Source organism: Equus asinus, chromosome 5, assembly GCF_041296235.1.
Source record: "Equus asinus isolate D_3611 breed Donkey chromosome 5, EquAss-T2T_v2, whole genome shotgun sequence".
In the NCBI taxonomy this organism is placed as follows: domain Eukaryota; kingdom Metazoa; phylum Chordata; class Mammalia; order Perissodactyla; family Equidae; genus Equus; species Equus asinus.
The window spans coordinates 80,433,586-80,451,934 of NC_091794.1; the positions used below are offsets into that span (position 1 = coordinate 80,433,586).

General features: G+C 38.7%; 1 protein-coding gene across 1 annotated transcript; it reads left to right on the forward strand.

Annotated features, from left to right (window-relative positions):
• Positions 1-10,148: 10,148 nt before the first annotated feature.
• On the forward strand, positions 10,149-13,355 carry LOC106847766 (olfactory receptor 2G3-like). Its single transcript, XM_014867245.2, has 2 exons — positions 10,149-10,162; positions 12,428-13,355. The coding sequence occupies exons 1-2, from the start codon at positions 10,149-10,151 to the stop codon at positions 13,353-13,355; spliced, it is 942 nt and encodes a 313-aa protein (XP_014722731.1).
• Positions 13,356-18,349: the final 4,994 nt, after the last annotated feature.

An 18,349-nucleotide genomic window follows, 5' to 3' on the forward strand; every position in this document is an offset into this window, starting at 1 on the left:
CAAACACGAATTGAATCAGTGGAATATCATTTTCACGTATCAAACTAGCAAAGTTTAGAAAAATGGTGATACTCAATGCTGGGAAGGATGCTGTGAAACTGACACCCACCTTCACTGCTGAAAAGAACATCATTGATTCTACCTTTCTGGGGCAGTGCCTTCCACATAGTAGGCATTCAATATATTTGTTAAATGAAGAGCAATAATACTACTAATTGTGGCTCTATTTATTGAACATTTATGTGCCAATACAGTTTTAAGAATTTTACATATATTAAGTCATTTAATAAAAATATCAACAAATGGAAAGTATGTAACATTAGGCATCATGAACCTTTATAATGTTTATATACTTGGATCCAGAAATTTCACTTCAGAGACTCTGTCCTAAGAACAAAATCAGAAATGCAGACCATGTTTTATGTACAAATATGTTCATCAAAAAATTATTGGAAACAGCTGTAAATATGATATATCAATTTTATGAAATGCTATGCAAACATTACTATGTATCATGTTTTGAAGTAAATTTAATTACATTGAAAAGTATGATATAGTGTTAGGTTGAAAAATATCAAAATATAAACAAATACATGGATAAAGAGAACAGATTAGTGGCTACCAGAGAAGCTGGGTAGGGGGTGGGCAAAAGGGTCAAAAGGGCATATATATACGGTGATGGATAAAAATTAGACTACTGGAGGTGAGCACGATGAAGTGTAATCAGGAATTGATAAACAATAATGTGCACCCAAAATCACACAGTGTTACAAACCATTATAATCCAAATAAAATTACTTAAAAAACTATATATATATATATATATATATATATATATATAATTTTATATCTGAAGTTAATCCAAGTTTTACAAAATATACATACCTTCATTTTTAAAAGCCTGGAAGGCTTTATTAACATGTTAACACTGGCTATCTCTGAGTAGTGAGATAAGTGATTTTTATTTTTGTTCATACTTTACTTTCTAAAATTTCTACAATCTGCATATATTGTCTTTATAGCAGAAAGAAAGAAAGATTAGTTGCAAAATATTTGATGTCCTGTCAGAGAAAAGAAATTTAGACATGGTGTTGGCATCGTTCACTCATTCATCAAATGTTCATTGATGCCCACTGTATGACAAGACTAATGCTAGGTCCTGTGGATGCAGACATGAATAATCGAAGTCCCAGTCTAGTGTAGAAGTGACAAGTACGAAGGCAAGGATGCTATAAGGTTTGTCAAAATTGACTTTAGTGGAGCCGTTTTTAAATGGAATTGGAGCTTCCTTTCCAGAGAAACTGCCTTGCTGTCTTGAACCTTGGACGGGGCCAAACCTTTGCATTGGGCCAAAATGGCAATTATCTTACAAGCAATTGTTTGAGAAGTCAGCAGGAGAACGGACTTCTTGATCACAAAGACTGAGGACTGTGGTCTTTCTGAGGATAGAATCAAATAGTCAATCAATGTTGGGCCAAGACTAGCTGTCTGCCTCCAACTCCAGTTGAAATTCTTTGTAACATAACCTCCCTTCTTTGCCTTTAAAAGCCCCTGACTTTTACTCCCTAATGGAACACATTTTTGGTTTCTTCCCGCATCTGTGCTCCCCGAATTACAATTCTGTGAGCCCAAATAAACGCTTTGCCTCTTAAACTGGTTTCTGTTTTTGTAGGTTGATGGGTACTAAGTGTGTTGCTGGAAATACGCCCAAAGCTCTGAGGGTGTGACGAGAAGGTGGGTCAGGCTTCAGAGATGAGGCCGTATTGCTGCTGGGTGTTGGAAGCATGAGTAGAAGGTTGATAATTGGAGAAAAGGGCAGGGAGCACGGATAGGGGGATTCGAGACAGGAGACAGGATGTGGAAACCCTAGAGACAAGGAGGTTATGGAGAATGGGCAGGATGGCTCGAACACAGGCCCAGGCAGGAGACAGCAGATGTGAGAGTTAGGGCCTGGCACGCCGTGTTAAAGAACTTAGGGTTTTTCTGCCTCTGGAGTAGTATTTTCCAAGGACTGTTACCTGGAACTCCAGTCTGATGAAACGTTCTGCGATGAAAAGATTTCTTGCCCAACTTGGGTCAAAAACGCTGCTCTCCTCTTCACGCACAATAGTACAGTAAAGACTCTGAGATGTCCAGTAGTGGTAAGCAAATAGATAAATGAACAATTAAAAACAAGGAAAATACCTATGCTAATTCTGTTTAACACAATGTTTACCAAACTTGCTGGATCACAGAACCCCTGCTTCCTGGAGCATTTATTAGCCAAAGAAACTAGTATTTTCTAAAAATATACTTTGAGGAATGCTATGGTGTGCATGGATGATTTGAAGGCGGGAATACAGAAAATACAAAGTGACTAAAGTGTACTTCAGATGTTACCCCTTGGGTTTAACCGTTCTTAATAACTTGGTCTGTTGGTTTAGGTCTCTATGCATCATTTGACATAATTGAGATCATCTATAAATACTGTTCTCCAGTCTTTCACCAGGACCTGTATGTCTCTTATGCACTTTTGTTCTTCATAATTTTATTTCACTATGCTTCAGTTTGTGTACTTTCTTTTGACCTGACTTCCAGATTACTATTTTTTTTCTACTCAGCTGTGTCTAACCTGCTGTGGAAACCAGGAATGAATTCTTAATTTCAATTATTATATTTTTAACTCTAAAATTTCAATTTTATTCTTCTTTAGTTTCCAAGTCTCTGCTGAAATTCTGCATCCTGTTATTTAATCATAAAGTCCACAGCCGATAGCTCCAAAATCTAGATTTCCTAAGGTCCATTTCTATTGCCTCTGTTTTTTCTCTTAATTTTGAGTAAATTCTTAACTTTTTGTTTGCCTGGTAATTTTTGAAATCCAGATGCTGTGTGTAAAAAAAACTTGAGATAATTTGAGGCTTGGATGAGGCTATATTCCTTCAGAGTGGATTTACTTTTGCTTTGGCAGGCAGTATGGGCAGTGGGAAATCACCTTAAGCTATCAGGGATGGAGCTGACTCAAAGCTGAGCTCCAGTCTTTGTATTTATTGGTATATTTCTGGTTGACTCCTAGTAATTGTCCCCTGAAGGTCTGTGATGTCAGGGCCCTCCTCCTCAGAATGCCTGAAGTCCAATTTTTGTCCTTCCACCCTCTGAGCTCAGCTTCTCTATTTTCTTTCATTTTGGTAAATTATATTTTTCAAGGAATTTGCCCATTGTATCTATTCAATTTATTGGCATAAAGTTGATCATAATATACCCTTATTATTTTTTTTAATATCTGTAGGACCTGTGCGAGATCTTCTCTTTATTCCTGATATTGAAAATTTGTTTTGTCTCTTTTTTCTTCATCAGCTAGCTAGAGATTTGTCAATTTTATGGAAACTTTCAAAGACTTAGCTTGTAGTTTCATTGATTTTCTTTATTGTTTATTTCTATCTCATTGATTTTTCTTTTTAGTTTAGTAGAAAGAGATTTTTTAAAAGAAATTCTTCTTTTCTAACGTAAGTAAGAAAGCTATAATTCCTTCTAAGCATTGCTTTAGCTGCATCCAAAGATTTTAATGTGTTATCTTTTCATTATCAATCAGTTCAAAATACTTTCTGATTTCCTTTGTGATTTCACCTTTAATATATGAGTTATTTAGAAATGTGTTAACTTCCAATATTTGAGGCTTTTCTGGATATCTTCCTTTTTCGATTTCTCATTTAATTCCATTGTGTTCAAATAAAATACTCTGTAAGATTTCAATCTCTTGAAATTTTATGACCCAATATGTGGTTTAAATTGGTGAACATTCCATATGCACTTGAAATGATGTTGTTATTGGCTATAACGATTAATAAATGCCTATTAGATTAGGAGGGTTGACATTGTCATTCGGATATTCTATATCCTTATGATTTTTTGACTAATGGTTCTATCGAATACTATGAGAAAAGTGTTACAATTGACACCATGATTATGAAATTGTCCAATTTTCACTTTAATTCTGTCAGGTTTTGTTTCAGGTATTAGGCACATGCACATTTATGATTATACGTCTAAGATGTGTGTGTTTCACAGTATGAAAATTTTGTCTCACTAGTATTTAAAATAATCTGAATAGGACACAGGGCCAAAAAGAATGGCACATAAAAGAAAGCCTGTGGACAAAAATGATTTGAGAGAAGATTGAAATAAAAATGAACTTGTCTATAGGCTGCTTCAATTTGGTTTTTGAGATTTTCCCCAGCCTATTACAAAAACTAACCTCAAGATCTAAGAATGATTGCATCCATGTGAGTTGGTGTGCAGGCAGAGACATAGCATCGAATACCTTCAATTGATGTGGAGCCTTCTTTTCTGAAGTGACATGATCTGCTTCAGCTTAAAAGGATTTAAATTATCTTCTCTGTGGTATTCAGCTCTATTTGATGCTTCTTGCTTAAAATTTTATCTTCTCCTTGGCTCCCTGGCAAATGTTATGGATCTGCATGAGTAGTTCCTTAGTAGAGGACAACCAAAACCTGGGCAGGTAATCTGAGGTCCCTTCTTGGAAAGGACAGAAGGTATAAATAGCTCTGAAAAATGAATCATCTGAAAGGAAAAAACTGCTCACTCTTAGGTCTAGGTATAAATAAAAGTTACTCACCACACAGAAACTGAAGCCCTTGGGGTCAGAATGAATGGGGATTTCCAGACTGATGTCCAACATCAAAGGGAAAAAGAAATATGTGTGATGGGGACAAGGAGAGGTAAGATGGAGAGAAATTCTAAAGTCCTATGCCATTAAGCAAAGTTAATTCCAATTCCCTTTGAATATTGGGATTCAGTGTAGTAAATCTTAGTCCTCCATAATGTTAAAACTAATGAGTATATGTCTGTTTCCACCTGCTTGACTGACATCTCAATATCTCAGAGGCAGTTCAAACTTAACATGTCCAAAAGGAAACTCATCACCATTCACTTCAAGCCTGTTCCCCTCAGGGGTTTCCCATTTCAACATATAGTACCACCATCTACCCAATAGCCAAAAGCAGCAATGCCCCACATCCAATTAGTCACCACTAAACCCCATTAATCCTTTTCAATATGTCCCCTTCTCTCCATCCTCACTATACCTGGCCAACAAGGCCTACTAATCTCTCACTCCAACTCTTTTAATAGACCCCAACTGGCCTTCCTCCTTCCAGTCTTATTAGCCAAATTGGCTACCAATCTTTCAAAAAGACTAATCTGACCATGTATCAGTATACTGTTAAATATTTAACAATCAGCTTTCTGGGGGAAATAAAAAGCTCTGATATGTTGTATTTGCCAATTTCTTTTGTGTAAATACTTCCCACTATGACCAATTTTAAGTTACCAATGTGATATCACTGAACACAGAGTTGGAAAGAGATAAGCACAGTTGGCTCTCATGAGCCATTATGAGTCAGCTCCTGCATGCCTCTAAACCATATTACTCTCTTGAATAATAAAATTCCATGGATATTTGATACCCTCAGGCTATATTACATACTCTTCAGCCTGGCATACAAGACCTTCCATGAGCTGATCCTGATAATTTCTTCAGCCTCATCTCCCATCATTTTTCTGACCCCACTCCAATCCAACACCCACTTTGCTCAAATACTTACCTTGTGCTTTAATCATTGAAGACAAATATGGGAAGAGATTTTCCTGGGCCCCAGAAAGGAGAGCTAAATGTGGGCTGGGCAGGCATAGAAATGGGAAGAGGCCAAAGGCAAGTGTGCAACTAGCTTACTCTTCAGTGGGGCACATTAATATCTGGAGGGATGAGACAACACTACATAATAGGATCAGGATAACACTCCTAGTCCTAGTTCTGTCTGTGTGATTTTCCACAGTTATTTCTGGACACTGGGCCTCAGTTCTAAAATGTGACTTTGGGAAGTCAATACCCAAGAGTTTTCCAATTCTGACATTCTTTTTCTATGGAAACCTAAATAAAGTTCAAATAAGACCACAGAGCTGCTAAAACTTGAGTCCTGGTGTTGGCCTTCTAGCTACAATCACCTAGGGGCTCCAAAATGGAGGCCTGAGTAAAAGGACTGATTTCCACACCCCTCCAATTATTCTTGTTCCTCAAAATCTTAGGTTTTCTTTGGGACACATACAGCTCTTCTCTCTATCCTGATTGCTCCCTCCTTGCTGAACCTTCTCCTGAGTAATGGGATCCCTCTGAATTAGAAGGCTCCTGAGGGATCTATTTAGCTGCACCTTTCGGGACTTCTTGATCCCTGATACCCATGCGCCTCATTAATACACCAACCAGGTATCCCCCAGGGAGCTGCTGAGATGTGGCAGCTTCTACAGAGTGGCTGAAATAGGACCCTGTTATAGACCAGTATGTGGATGCTGGGACTGCCCAAGGCAGTTGTGGGGCGTGGATATGGAGGAGAGGTATGTAGTAGACCCGGGATCAGGGTGAAGCGATAGGTAAGGGGCATGAAGGACAAGACTAGGAGTCCGGGAAGGCTACTCCCACCAGATTGCTGTCAGCTATAGCTCTGGCATAGTGTCACCTGTGGATGGTGCAGAAGCTACAGAGCACAGGGAAGAATGGTCCTTGGAGAAAGACAGATCTGGGTTGTGTCCTTTAATACTATGCAACCTCAGGCAAGTTACTCTCTCTGAGTCCCAATTTCCGTTTTTCTAAAAATTTAGAAATTTTGAAAAAGGCGTCATGAGGATAAAATAATATAGCAATACTAGCTACTCTTTTTTGTGCACTAACTACTCTGCAGGCACAATGTTAAGCAACTTTACGTGTACTATTTCAATCAATCATCAGGACAATCCATTGAGATAAGTACTATTATTATCACTGGTTTCTAGCAGAGTGTGTAAACACACCAAGTTGAGATAACTTTCCCAAGGTTACTCTGCTAATTAGCGGTGGAGTCAGGACTAGAACTCAGGTCTGATTCTAGCGCCCATTGTCTTCACCATTATCTGATTTTGAAAGTAACTGGTCTACAGCAACTCTCATTGAAAAGAGATTTTATCTCTGCCTCATCCCCCACATTAATGCCGTTTCAAGTGCCACAGACTAAGACTGGAACAGAAGCATATTTAATGAAAATAATACAAGGACTGTCCATGTGTTCTTGATTTCATTTCTCCAACTTTCCATTTAACTTTGTTCGTGTCACTTAACAAATTGCCAAGGGGAGGATTTTGGTAGTGCTGTTAATGGGTAGTAATCTTTAAGGAAGAAGACTTTGATAGTAGTTTTGAAAGAGAAAGTGATAGAGAAACCGTTGGACTGGGAGTCCATTCTTGCAACAAACTCACTCTTATACCATTCGCATAATTTCATAAAGTCGTTAATCTGATATTTATTAACCCCTACCCATACTCTGTGCTAAGAAGGAAATAACAAGGTAAGACATGGTTCTCCATCTTTAAGGAATTCCACAAACCACTGTGTATACCAGTATAGACATGGGGAGTAATTGAAGCACGTTGAAGGTGTTATCAGAGCTCAGAGGAAGAAGTGTGGTGGGAATCACAGAAGACTTCCGTGATTAGGATTTTACCAAGAGGAGAAAACAGAGAAGAGCATTTCAACTGGGAAGTAATTTAATAGTAGCAATAATAACCACTGATGCTTATTGCTATAGTGTTACATATATCTAAAATATCATTTAATCTTCACAAAAACCTTCAAGATATATGGTATTCTTCCAGTTTTACAGATAATGAAATGGAGGTTTAGTGAGGTTAATGTCTTTCTCTGAGTTGTGCTGTTGGTAAGTGGCAGAGCTGGACTCAAACCTGATTTTCTTTGACTCCAGAGCCTCTACTGCTTCCGTGATACATACTGCCTCATGGAGAATGGTTTTGTGAAAGGAACTGGACTATTTTGCAGATGGCAGATAAGTTGTTTTGTCTTTATGTGGAGTCAGCCTTTCCTGTAAAGGGCCAGATAGTAAATATTTTAGGTTTTATGAGACATATATAGTCTCTATCACAGCTTCTCAACTCTTGTTATAGGTTAAAAGCAGCGACAGACATAAATGACTTTTTCAACCATCTTAAAATGTCAAAACTATTACAAGCTAGCAAACGATATGAAGGCACAAAAGTTGCACGGAAGTACAGGAAATAAAGCTAGAATGCCAGGGTCGGTAAAGGTCAGATTCCAAAGGACATTGAGTTCAATGCTGAGGAATTTAGGCATTAGCTCATAGATGGTGGGAGTTTTCTAAGGACTTTGAAGTAGGGAAATAGAATGGTCAGCTCTGCTTTTTTGAACTGTCATTCTGGCAGTGTGTAGGGTGGGTTGGATGGAAGAAAAACTAGAACAGGAAAGGTCAAGGAAGAAGCTCTTGTTCTCCTTCAGTGAAAATACTCTTCTGGGATATCTCTTGTCCCACTTTGTCTTGAATCTTGTATAGTCCTCCTGAGATTTAAATACAGTTGCTGCTAAACAACTTTTAAAATAGCCTATACTTCCTTAATTTGATTCTTAGAACATTCTCTCAAAGGAGACAAAAATAAAGAATTTTAAACAGAAAAGCATAACAAATATTTAAAGCAGGCCTTATAACAGTCTTCTCCCTTTAGCTTCTAGCCCTCCCCTTTTCTCAGACTCTCCTTCATCCTTCCTGGATGGAGCCTATGTGGGGCTTGCTCAAGAGGCAGAGGAGTAATCCCTCCTGGGTACCAAGCATCACTCCCAAAGGAGCCCATATCTGCAAAAATAAGATAGTAGAAACTCTAAGTTATTTTTTAAATTTCAAATTATAGTTGACTGGTACTGTATTCCCACTTCATTTCAGGCTTCCTTTGTTCTCATTATTACCATATTACTTTGTTTTGATTCTAAATTCTGTTATGGGGTCAGGTACTTAGTGAGAAGTCAGCCTTAAAGTCATGGATTCTCTGAATCTTGATGTCATTGAGCTTTAGAACCTTAGGGTTGTTGTGGTAAAGGGGACTTTTAAAGTCACACACTCTAACTTTACCTACAAAGCAGTGATAGTACCCCTGACTAATATGGCCTTATAGCTTATGCTTGAACACTTCTAAAAATGGAGAGCTTGCTATTTCACACTCCCTCTAACAGCAGAATTCTTCATTATTGAACAGTATTAATCCAAAAGATTTTTTTTTGTAAATTGAGCTTAAAGTTCACCCTCCTGCAACTTTCACCAATAATTCCTAGTTTTTTTTCCTCTGGGAACATATAACACACATTTTCACCTTTTTCTGCATGACAACCGTTGGAATATGTGGTGACATCTCTAAACTTCCTCATAAATCGCCAGGCTAGACTTTCTCAATCTCTCCCTCTCTTCCTTAAATAACATGGTTTCACAAGTCCTTTACTGATAAGCTCTTTTATCTGTATAGCCAAGCTTTAGTTTGTCACATTTCCTTTTAAATTGCAGCCCCAAGACTTAAAAAGAGGGATCTGGGCAGCCCTTAGGCTGTTTGCTTAACTCTGATAAATATCAGTTTCCTTAGTTGTAGGATGCAGTTAATAGTAGGTATTAACTTTACGGCATTGTGGGATGACTATGCATAATGTATGTAAGTGGTCTGGGCCAGTCTTTGTTTAAAAATCTGTTGAAAACTATGTAAATCCAAGGGAAAGCCCCAGAATGAGATCAGCACAATGGCTAGCTTCACAGAAAGCAAAGTTCAGCACCAAGGATAGTTCCACCACAAGTAGCACCAGTGATTTGCCCCTCAAGGGCCCAGCTCAGACTCAGTCCATTCATTTATTCAACATCTATAATGCCTACTATATGCCAGGCACTGTTCTAGAATTTGATGATGTACAATAAATCAAGAAGATAGAAATTCCTGCATTCTTGTGTGGGAAACCGACAATTTAAACAATTGTATAGTACATTAGAAGATGCTAACTACTATAAGAAAAGATAAAATAGAAGATGGGAAAAGGGAGTGTGGGATATTTCAATTTTAAGCAGAATAGTCAGGAAAGACTTGAGTCTTCCCTGAGAAGACGACATTTGAGAAAATACTTGAAGGAGGTGAGGGTGTGAACCATAAAGATATCTAGGGAAAAAAGAATTTCTAGCAGTGAGAACAGTAAATGTAAAAGCTCTGAGGTAGGAGCATGGCTTGAATGGGAAGCAGAAAAAATGGCTGTATGTCTGGAGCAGATAGTGAGAGGTGACAGGTAGGAGATGAAGCCAGGGAGGTGAGAGGGGAACCTGGGAGCCCTCATCAGGACTTTGGCTTTTCTTCTGAATGCTACAAGCCACTGGAGAGTTTTGATAAGAGGATTTACATACTGTTTAAATGATATGACCTACATTTTAATAGGGTCACTCTTGTTACTGCGCCAAGAATAGACTGCGGAGGAAGAGACTGGAAGCCAAGGAACTAGCCAGGGTATATTACAATATTCTGGCAAGAGAAGATGATGATTTGAGCCAAAGTAGCAATGATATAGAGGATGAGAAGTGATCTCTTTGGGGATGTATATTTTAAAGGGAACCAGCAATATTTGCTGATGTATAACATTTGGTGTGGGGGAGAAAGAGAACAGTTAGAAAGACTGTGAGTTGCTTTTACCTTAGCCACATCAAAGTTGTTTTTTCACCTTACATTTAACTGAGCTGAGGATGACTGTGAAAGGAGGAGGTTTATAAGGGGTTGGAAATTTTATTTTAGAAAATGTTAATTTTGCCATGCCTATTAGATATACAAATGAAGAGAGATGTCAAGTAGGCAATTGGATAGATGAATTAAGAGAAGATATCTAGGATGGAAACATATTTCAGATTTATCAGCATATACTAATAATTAAAGCCTAGGTCATATCCACAATTAGAATGGGGATTCAAATTCAGATCCTGCTAACTCTCATACTATTTCCTACTGCCCCAAACGTGAGTATCAATATGATATTTCTCGTCCATCTGAGCCTGAGTCCTGTCCATGGCTTTATGTGGTGTTATTTTTTAACCCAAACTGACAACTATCAGCCTTTTCACTACCAGTGCAATGTCTCAGATATTGAAATTCTAAGCCAAGGTTTTAGAATTTTCTATGAAAAAAACCTGGCAATTTGCAATGTTGTGCAATATGCAATTTCTTCCCTTTAAAATTTTTAATACACAGATCAGTTTTCTCTCACAATGTCACCTAAAGTGGGCCTGTTTTGTGTTCAGTGACCTGCTAAACCCTGCATGAAACTTGAGCGTGTGAGAGACACATTTCAGCTTAATGTGGTGGTAAGAGCATGGAGCAGGGAGTTTTGAGTCTGGGCTCTATTATCTACTCCCTTTCTCACCTTGGATGGCTGATTTTATGAAATGAAAATAGGGATACTGACCTCAATGAGTCATGGTGATAATCTAATGAGATCACATTTATGAAAACATTTTACAGAGTGCCATTTTCTAAATGACCATTTTCTTCTTTGGGGTTTAGAAAAGGTGCATTTCTAGCTGTTAGCATTCTGTGGCAGTTATTTATGGACCAGCAAAAGGATTCAGAGAAAAGGACTGGTCAGTAACAGATTCTATTGTCCAGGTGTGCCAAGGTGGGATTGAAGATTAAGTCCAGATCAAACTGAAGATACATTCCCACCCACCACTGAACACTCTCCTGTGAGCAACATGCCTATGGAGGAGTCCTTGCCAGTTTTTAAGAAACACTTCCAGACACACAGGCACCAAATTCCCAAGTAAATATGCTTCATTTTCTTGAGAAATGCCAGGGGCACAGAAGTTTTCTCCTGGTTTCAATTCTTGAGTCTCTGGCTTCTGTACACGTCACTTTGTTCTTTACAGTGGCAACCACTGTGGGTAGGGCTGAAAAGATGGGGGTGAGGGGATAAAAATTCTAGGGAAAACACTTCTCTTCCCAAAGAAGTTTACTTGAAACTTCTCTTTTTCCTGAAAATTTGTAGTGTGTGGATTTTCAAAGCTACAGCATTAGAGAGGAAGAAGGCAAAGGGAAGCAACCAGGGTTTTTTGTTTGTTTCACATTTACACAGTCCTTTGCAGGACTTATTAGTCTTGATATTTGAAAGAATGACTTTAGGAACTACAGAGAGCTCTAGAACTTTTTGGTTTACTGTAAACATTTTGTATTTCCCTAGCCTCCTTACTTTGGTTTATGGTGTGTCTGTGTGTGTGTGTGTTTTCTTCAAAATGAGAAATCTGTTGTGTACAGTTTCTTCCACAGGGCCCTTGGGATTTTATCAGGGCTATTTAGACAAACCAACAAATATTTATAGAATCACTACTAAGTGCCTGGAGCAATGCTAGGCCAATTTGGATGGAATGTTCCCTGGGCATGGAGGTGGATATGGTTTGACTGTTTAGCTCTGAAATGCCTTCAGTCCCTGCATCTGTGGATCTTACATGGTGTTCTCTCATTGAGATTGCAAGAGATTCAGGAATATATCTTCTTCTTTCCTCAGAAGGAAGGCTGTGTACACCCGAGGCTGTAGAAATCATAGCTCTGTAACTGAGTTTATCCTCCTTGGCTTCTCCAGAAATCCCAGGACCAACTGGATCCTTTTCTTCCTCTTCCTCTTCCTTTACTTATTTACAGTTCTGGGCAATGGGCTCATTGTTACCCTGATCAGAGTGGATGCACACCTTCACACCCCCATGTACTTCTTCCTCAGCATCCTCTCTCTCCTGGACCTCAGCTATGCCACCACGACAGTGCCCCAGATGTTGGTCCATCTAGTAAGAAAGAATAAGATCATCTCCTATGTTGGGTGTGTGGTCCAGATGTATGTTTTCCTGACCTTGGGCATCACTGAAACCTGGATTTTCGCAGCCATGGCCTATGACAGATATGTTGCCATATGCTACCCACTCCACTATAGGGTCAAGATGAGCCAAACCCTGTGTGTACTCCTGGTAGACAGCTCTGCCCTTTGTGGTCTTACCTCTGCCCTCATCTACACAGTCTTTGCAATGAATCTGCCCTACTGTGGTCCCAATGAAATCAACCACTTCTTTTGTGAAATCCCTGCTGTCTTGAAGTTGGCCTGTGCAGATACATCCCTTAATGACCAAGTGGACTTTATCTTGGGTTTCATCTTACTCCTGATCCCATTATCCCTCATCCTGGCCTCATATGTTTGTATCTTCATGGCTATTCTAAAGATTCGCTCCACCCAGGGGCGAATCAAGGCCTTCTCCACCTGTGCCTCACATATCATTGTGGTCACCATGTTCTGTATTCCATGCATGGTCATGTATATGAGGCCTGGCTCTGAAGCCTCCCCAGAGGATGACAAGAAGTTGGCCCTGTTCTACAACGTCATTTCTGCCTTTCTCAACCCCATCATCTATAGCCTCCGGAATAAAGATGTGAAGAAGGCTTTCCTCAAGTTAATCAGAATGAATGAGGACACTCAATAGGCCATGGGCTGGGACTATCGGCTGTGCCTCTGGTCTCTGTGTATATCATCCACGCTTTCAGTGAAGTCATTAAGCTGAATGAGGAGCTGAGGATGAGGAAGATATCTAGAAAAAACCCACTTTTGCATTAATTTGGCCACTGGAAACATTAGGAAAGGACTCAGGGAGAACTTGGTTCTAGGCTTAAATACATCATTGAGCTTCTGTGGCTTTGGAAAAGTCACCTCACTTCTCTGGGACTTAATTTCCATATCTGTAAAATGTGTTTCATGTATTTATTGTCCCTAAATAATAACTTTATTGATCTCTTTCCATATGACAGTCACTGTCTAAGTGCTTTATTTGTACTTATTATTTTAATTCTTATAACAACTCTAGAGGTAGGTATTATTATCCTCTTCATACATAAAGAACCTGAGGCACAAGATTAAGTGGGTTTCCAAATGCTACCCAACCAGAGAGTAATACAACTGAGATTTGAACCCAGGCAGTACAGGTCCAGAGCCCAGGCTCTTATCTCTTAGATTATGCCACATCTCAAGTAGTCAGTAGAGATTTTTGAAGCTTAGCTGAGATAATGGGTGGGATACTTTGAAGAAAATTTAAAACACTTAGGATTTTATTCTCAGGCACAGCTATAGGGCCAGGTTCATGAAGTCTGGAGCTCTAATGGATACTCTAGAGTCACCAGCATTCCATAGCCTAAGCAAATAGCATTGTGCCGTGGAATATTAACTTCTCAATAAGTGTTTGTTGAGTGAGTTTTCCCAGCCCCACCCCTATCCTTGGTCTGCCATCTGCCCAATTCTTCTTTCAGCTCTTCTTCACTTTCATGAGTCCCTCTCTTATTTACTTTGTACCTGCTTTCACTGTGACTTCCAGCAACCCAGACTTATATTTACCAGAATATCTTGGTTCCACAACTGATTTACCCTTAAATTTTCTCTACCACCAGAGAGACCAGAGGGCAGTGGGAAGTGTGGGAAATGCACTGGACTTTAGTCTTGACCTAATTTGTTGAGACCTTGGAAAAACCACAGAATCTATCTGGAACTCTGTTCTCCACTCCCACCTGTAAAAAATGGAGAGAATGACCATATCTGACTCTGGCTATACCATAAAATTATTTGTAAGTTCAAATGGGAACAGGCCTTAAAACTTAAATAATTGTATAAATTATCATTACAGAGTCACTGTCTTCAAAATTAAATACCTTAGAAAATGTTCAATAAGTTATTAACAGTAGCCTGTATTTATCAACTACAAATGTTAAGATCAGGCTTATTGTGAAATCAGGATGTATGGGATGGATACTCATGATGGTAATTGACTGCATATCCAGAGTCATACTCTCAATAAACACATACACACACACACACACACTCACACAAATTAGTGAAACACAATCACAACGTCAGATGCTACATCAACCAGGAGTTAAACTATGTCTAGTGCTGTCAGAGAAAATCAAATTTCTATCACTCTGGATTCAGACAAATATTAAATTGCTTTGCAAAGGCAACACAAGATGAATTTTTTAAATCAGCTACTCTCTACATGTCTTTCTAATAGGATTCAATTAACAAAATATTCCAGTGGCTCTTAGCTCCTTAGAAATGAGTTTTATTTGCAAATTAAGGATCATCTGAATGTTAAGAAAGCCCAAAAGACTACTAAATGCTAAGAGCATGCTTTGCTCATTAGCAACCTTCTCCAGGCGATAAATTTAGGGGAATTGCCAGTCTTGAGAGCTCTTAGCATTCCCCCAAGCATTAAGTGAATATGAGTTCCAAGAGTGATGTGGAACTGTGAGAAGGGAAGAGTCTGCAGTCCCAGAGATTCCTGCCTGAGGGCCACAGCCTCTAAGGAGAGAAGCCATGGGGAAAGAGGAGCCTTGATTTTCTGGAGAAAAAAAAAAAAAGAAATTGTCAGTAAGACATGCCGATTGTGGTTTTGAGGGGCTTATTAGGAAAACTGCTCTGGGGTCATTAGAGGGGGCATATGAGGATCATCTGCTGGGACTAATGGGGCTTTCTTCCTAGAGTTCTCAGAGCAGTGGAAACCCACAGCAGACCTACCCAATTTCCTTACCTCGCAACGTGATCCCTCTACTCTGGCCTGTCCTGACTCCTTGGGTCTTTGCATAGGCTGTTCCACCTGGAGTGCCCTCTCTTCCCACTTGACTACTATTTTCTTACTCATCCACGAAGAGCTCATACAGGTCTCTTCTTCAGGAAGTTTCCTAACTTCCTGAAGATGAAAGTTTTTTCTTCTCCCAGAACTCTTAGCACCACCAACTAAACACTCAACTCTGGCCTTAGAAACACATAGGCTGGAAGAGATCTTAGAGGGTCCAACCTTCATCTTGTCCTTGAGTCCCCTTGACAACAAGAACTGCTAACAAGTCATTCAAATATCTTTGCATAAAGCCATTTCAAATGCGTATGGCTAGGAATGTCCCTTCTCTCATCCATGACTTGAAAAATAAAACCCAAAATCTCAGCAAACTTGGGATAAAAGGAAGTTTCCTTACTCTGACAAAAAAAAAATCTACAAAAAACCGTCTAGCTAACATCATACAAAAGGGTGAAAGACTAAGTGCTTTTCCTGCCTAAAATCAGTACCAAAACAAAGATGCTTACTCTCACCACTCCTATTCAAAATAGCACTGGAAGTTCTAGCCAGTACAATAAGGAAAGAAAAAGAGGATAGGAAAGGAAACTGTAAAACTGTCTCTATCTGCAGATAAGGTGTCTATGTAAAAAAAAAAAGCAAGAATTCTACATAAAAACTCCTAGAACTAATTAATGAGTTTAGCAACGTTGCAGGATACAAGATGAATTGTTTCACTAGGGAAGAGAACACGTATTCTGGTGAATTAGAAGCTGAATTCCGGCCACTGCTGCTAAACCAACAGGGGTGGGGGCTGGAAAATAGCATGCAGAGTTAGTGAAACCTGAATGAAGTGTGTTTAAGAGAGAACTGTAGGACAGATATTGGAGACAGAAGTGTGGATCATGCTGTCTAGATGATTTCCCCAGAGGAAAGCAAAGAAATGGGTGTTAACAGGCAGGGAAAGGGAGCACAAGAAGGTTATTTTGCTTTAAGATGATATTAAAAAGTAATGCTTTCTTCCCCTTTTACTCCCTTCCATTTAATATTAATGCCTTCTTGTTCTCTCTCTTTGATAAAAATAAAGAGGGAGCTTGCAAATAAGGAGGACAAAAGCCAGCTCAGGTTTTCCCAAGAATGAGCACAAGTAGTGTCAGACAGGACACTCACTGCCAATGGCAAAAGTCAGCCAGCCAATGAGTCACAAGACAAGAAGATGGGATGTCAGTCTTACCTGGAACCCTAGAGCCACACCTATGTCAAGGAAGTTTAGTCTTCTCCCCTTTGATTTTTCTAAAAGCTTTATTCAGTACTGAGCTTTAAAAAAATTTTTTTTAAGGCTGGAGCTTGTACCACAGGTCCACTGCCTCAGGTGTGTGATGTTGTCCCAGCAATGTTGGTTAAGTTATTGTTCCTCAAACTTGGAAGTACCTAGGAATCAACTGGGGGAATTTTGTTAAATGATAGATTCTTATTCCATAGGTGTGTGTGCAGTGGTGTGGGAAGGGAGGCACTAAAATTGTGCAAAGGGTAGGAAGAGACGATGGACTTAAACTGTTGTAAGATCTCTGAATTGTTTGGGAAGTGTTCAAGTACTCATTTAAGTGAGTGTGATGAGTCAATGATGCATGTCTTATTTTCTAGAGCAGGAGTTGGTAAACTTTGTCTGTAAAGAACCATAGAGAAAATATTTTAAGCTTTGCAGACCATATACGGTCAATAAGGAAAGATTGGAGTTGAACTATACTTTAGACCAAATGGACCTAACAGACATACACAGAACATTCCATCCAACAACGGCAAAACACACCTTCTTCTCAAGCACACATGAAACATTCTCCAGGATAGATCATATGTTAGGTTACAAAAGAAGTCTTGGCAAGTTTAAGAATATTGGATGATATCAAGTATCTTTTCTGACCATAATGATATGAAACTAGATATCAATTACAGGAGGAAAACTGGAAAATTCACAAATATATGAACAACCATACCTGAACAACCAATGTGTCAAAGAAGAAATCAAAAGGGAAATAAAAAAATATCTTGAAACAAGTGAAAATGAGAGCACAACATACCAAAACTTGTGAGATCCAGCAAAAGCAGTTTGAAGAAGAAAGTTTAGAGCAATAAATGCCTATTTAAAAAAAAAATAGTTTCAAATAAACAGCCTAACTTTATACCTCAAAGAACCATAAAAAAGAAGAACAAACTGGGCTGAAAGTTAGCAGAAGAAGGAAATAACAAAGCTCAGAGCTGAAATAAACGCAATAGAGACCAGAAAAACAATAGAAAAGATCAATGAAACTAAGAACTGATTTTTGAGAAGATAAACGAAGTTGACAAACATTTAGCTAGACTAATAAAAAAGAAGATTCAAATAAATAAAATCAGAAATGAAAAAAGACATTACAATTGATGCTACAGAAATACAAAGGATCATAAGTGACTACTATGAAAATTATAATCAACAAATTAGACAAACTTAGACGAAATGCATAAATTCGTAGAAACACACAACCTACCAAGACTGAATCACGAAGAAGTAGAAAACCTGAACAGACAACAGTGAAAGGTTGAAAGCTTTTCCTCTAAGATCAGGAACAAGACAGAGACGCCCACTTTCACCACTCCTATTCAAGATAGTACTAGAAGTCCTGACCAGAGAAGTCGGACAAGAAAAGTAATAAAATGCATTCAAACTGGGAAAGGAAGAAGAAAAGTGATCTCTTCTGCAGATGATATGATCTTATATAGAAAATCCTAAAGGTTTCACAAAAAAGCCGTTAGAGTGAATAAAGAATTCAGTAAAGTTGCAGGATGCAAAATCAACATACAGAAATCATTTGCATTTCTATACAGTAACAAAAATATAACTAAAA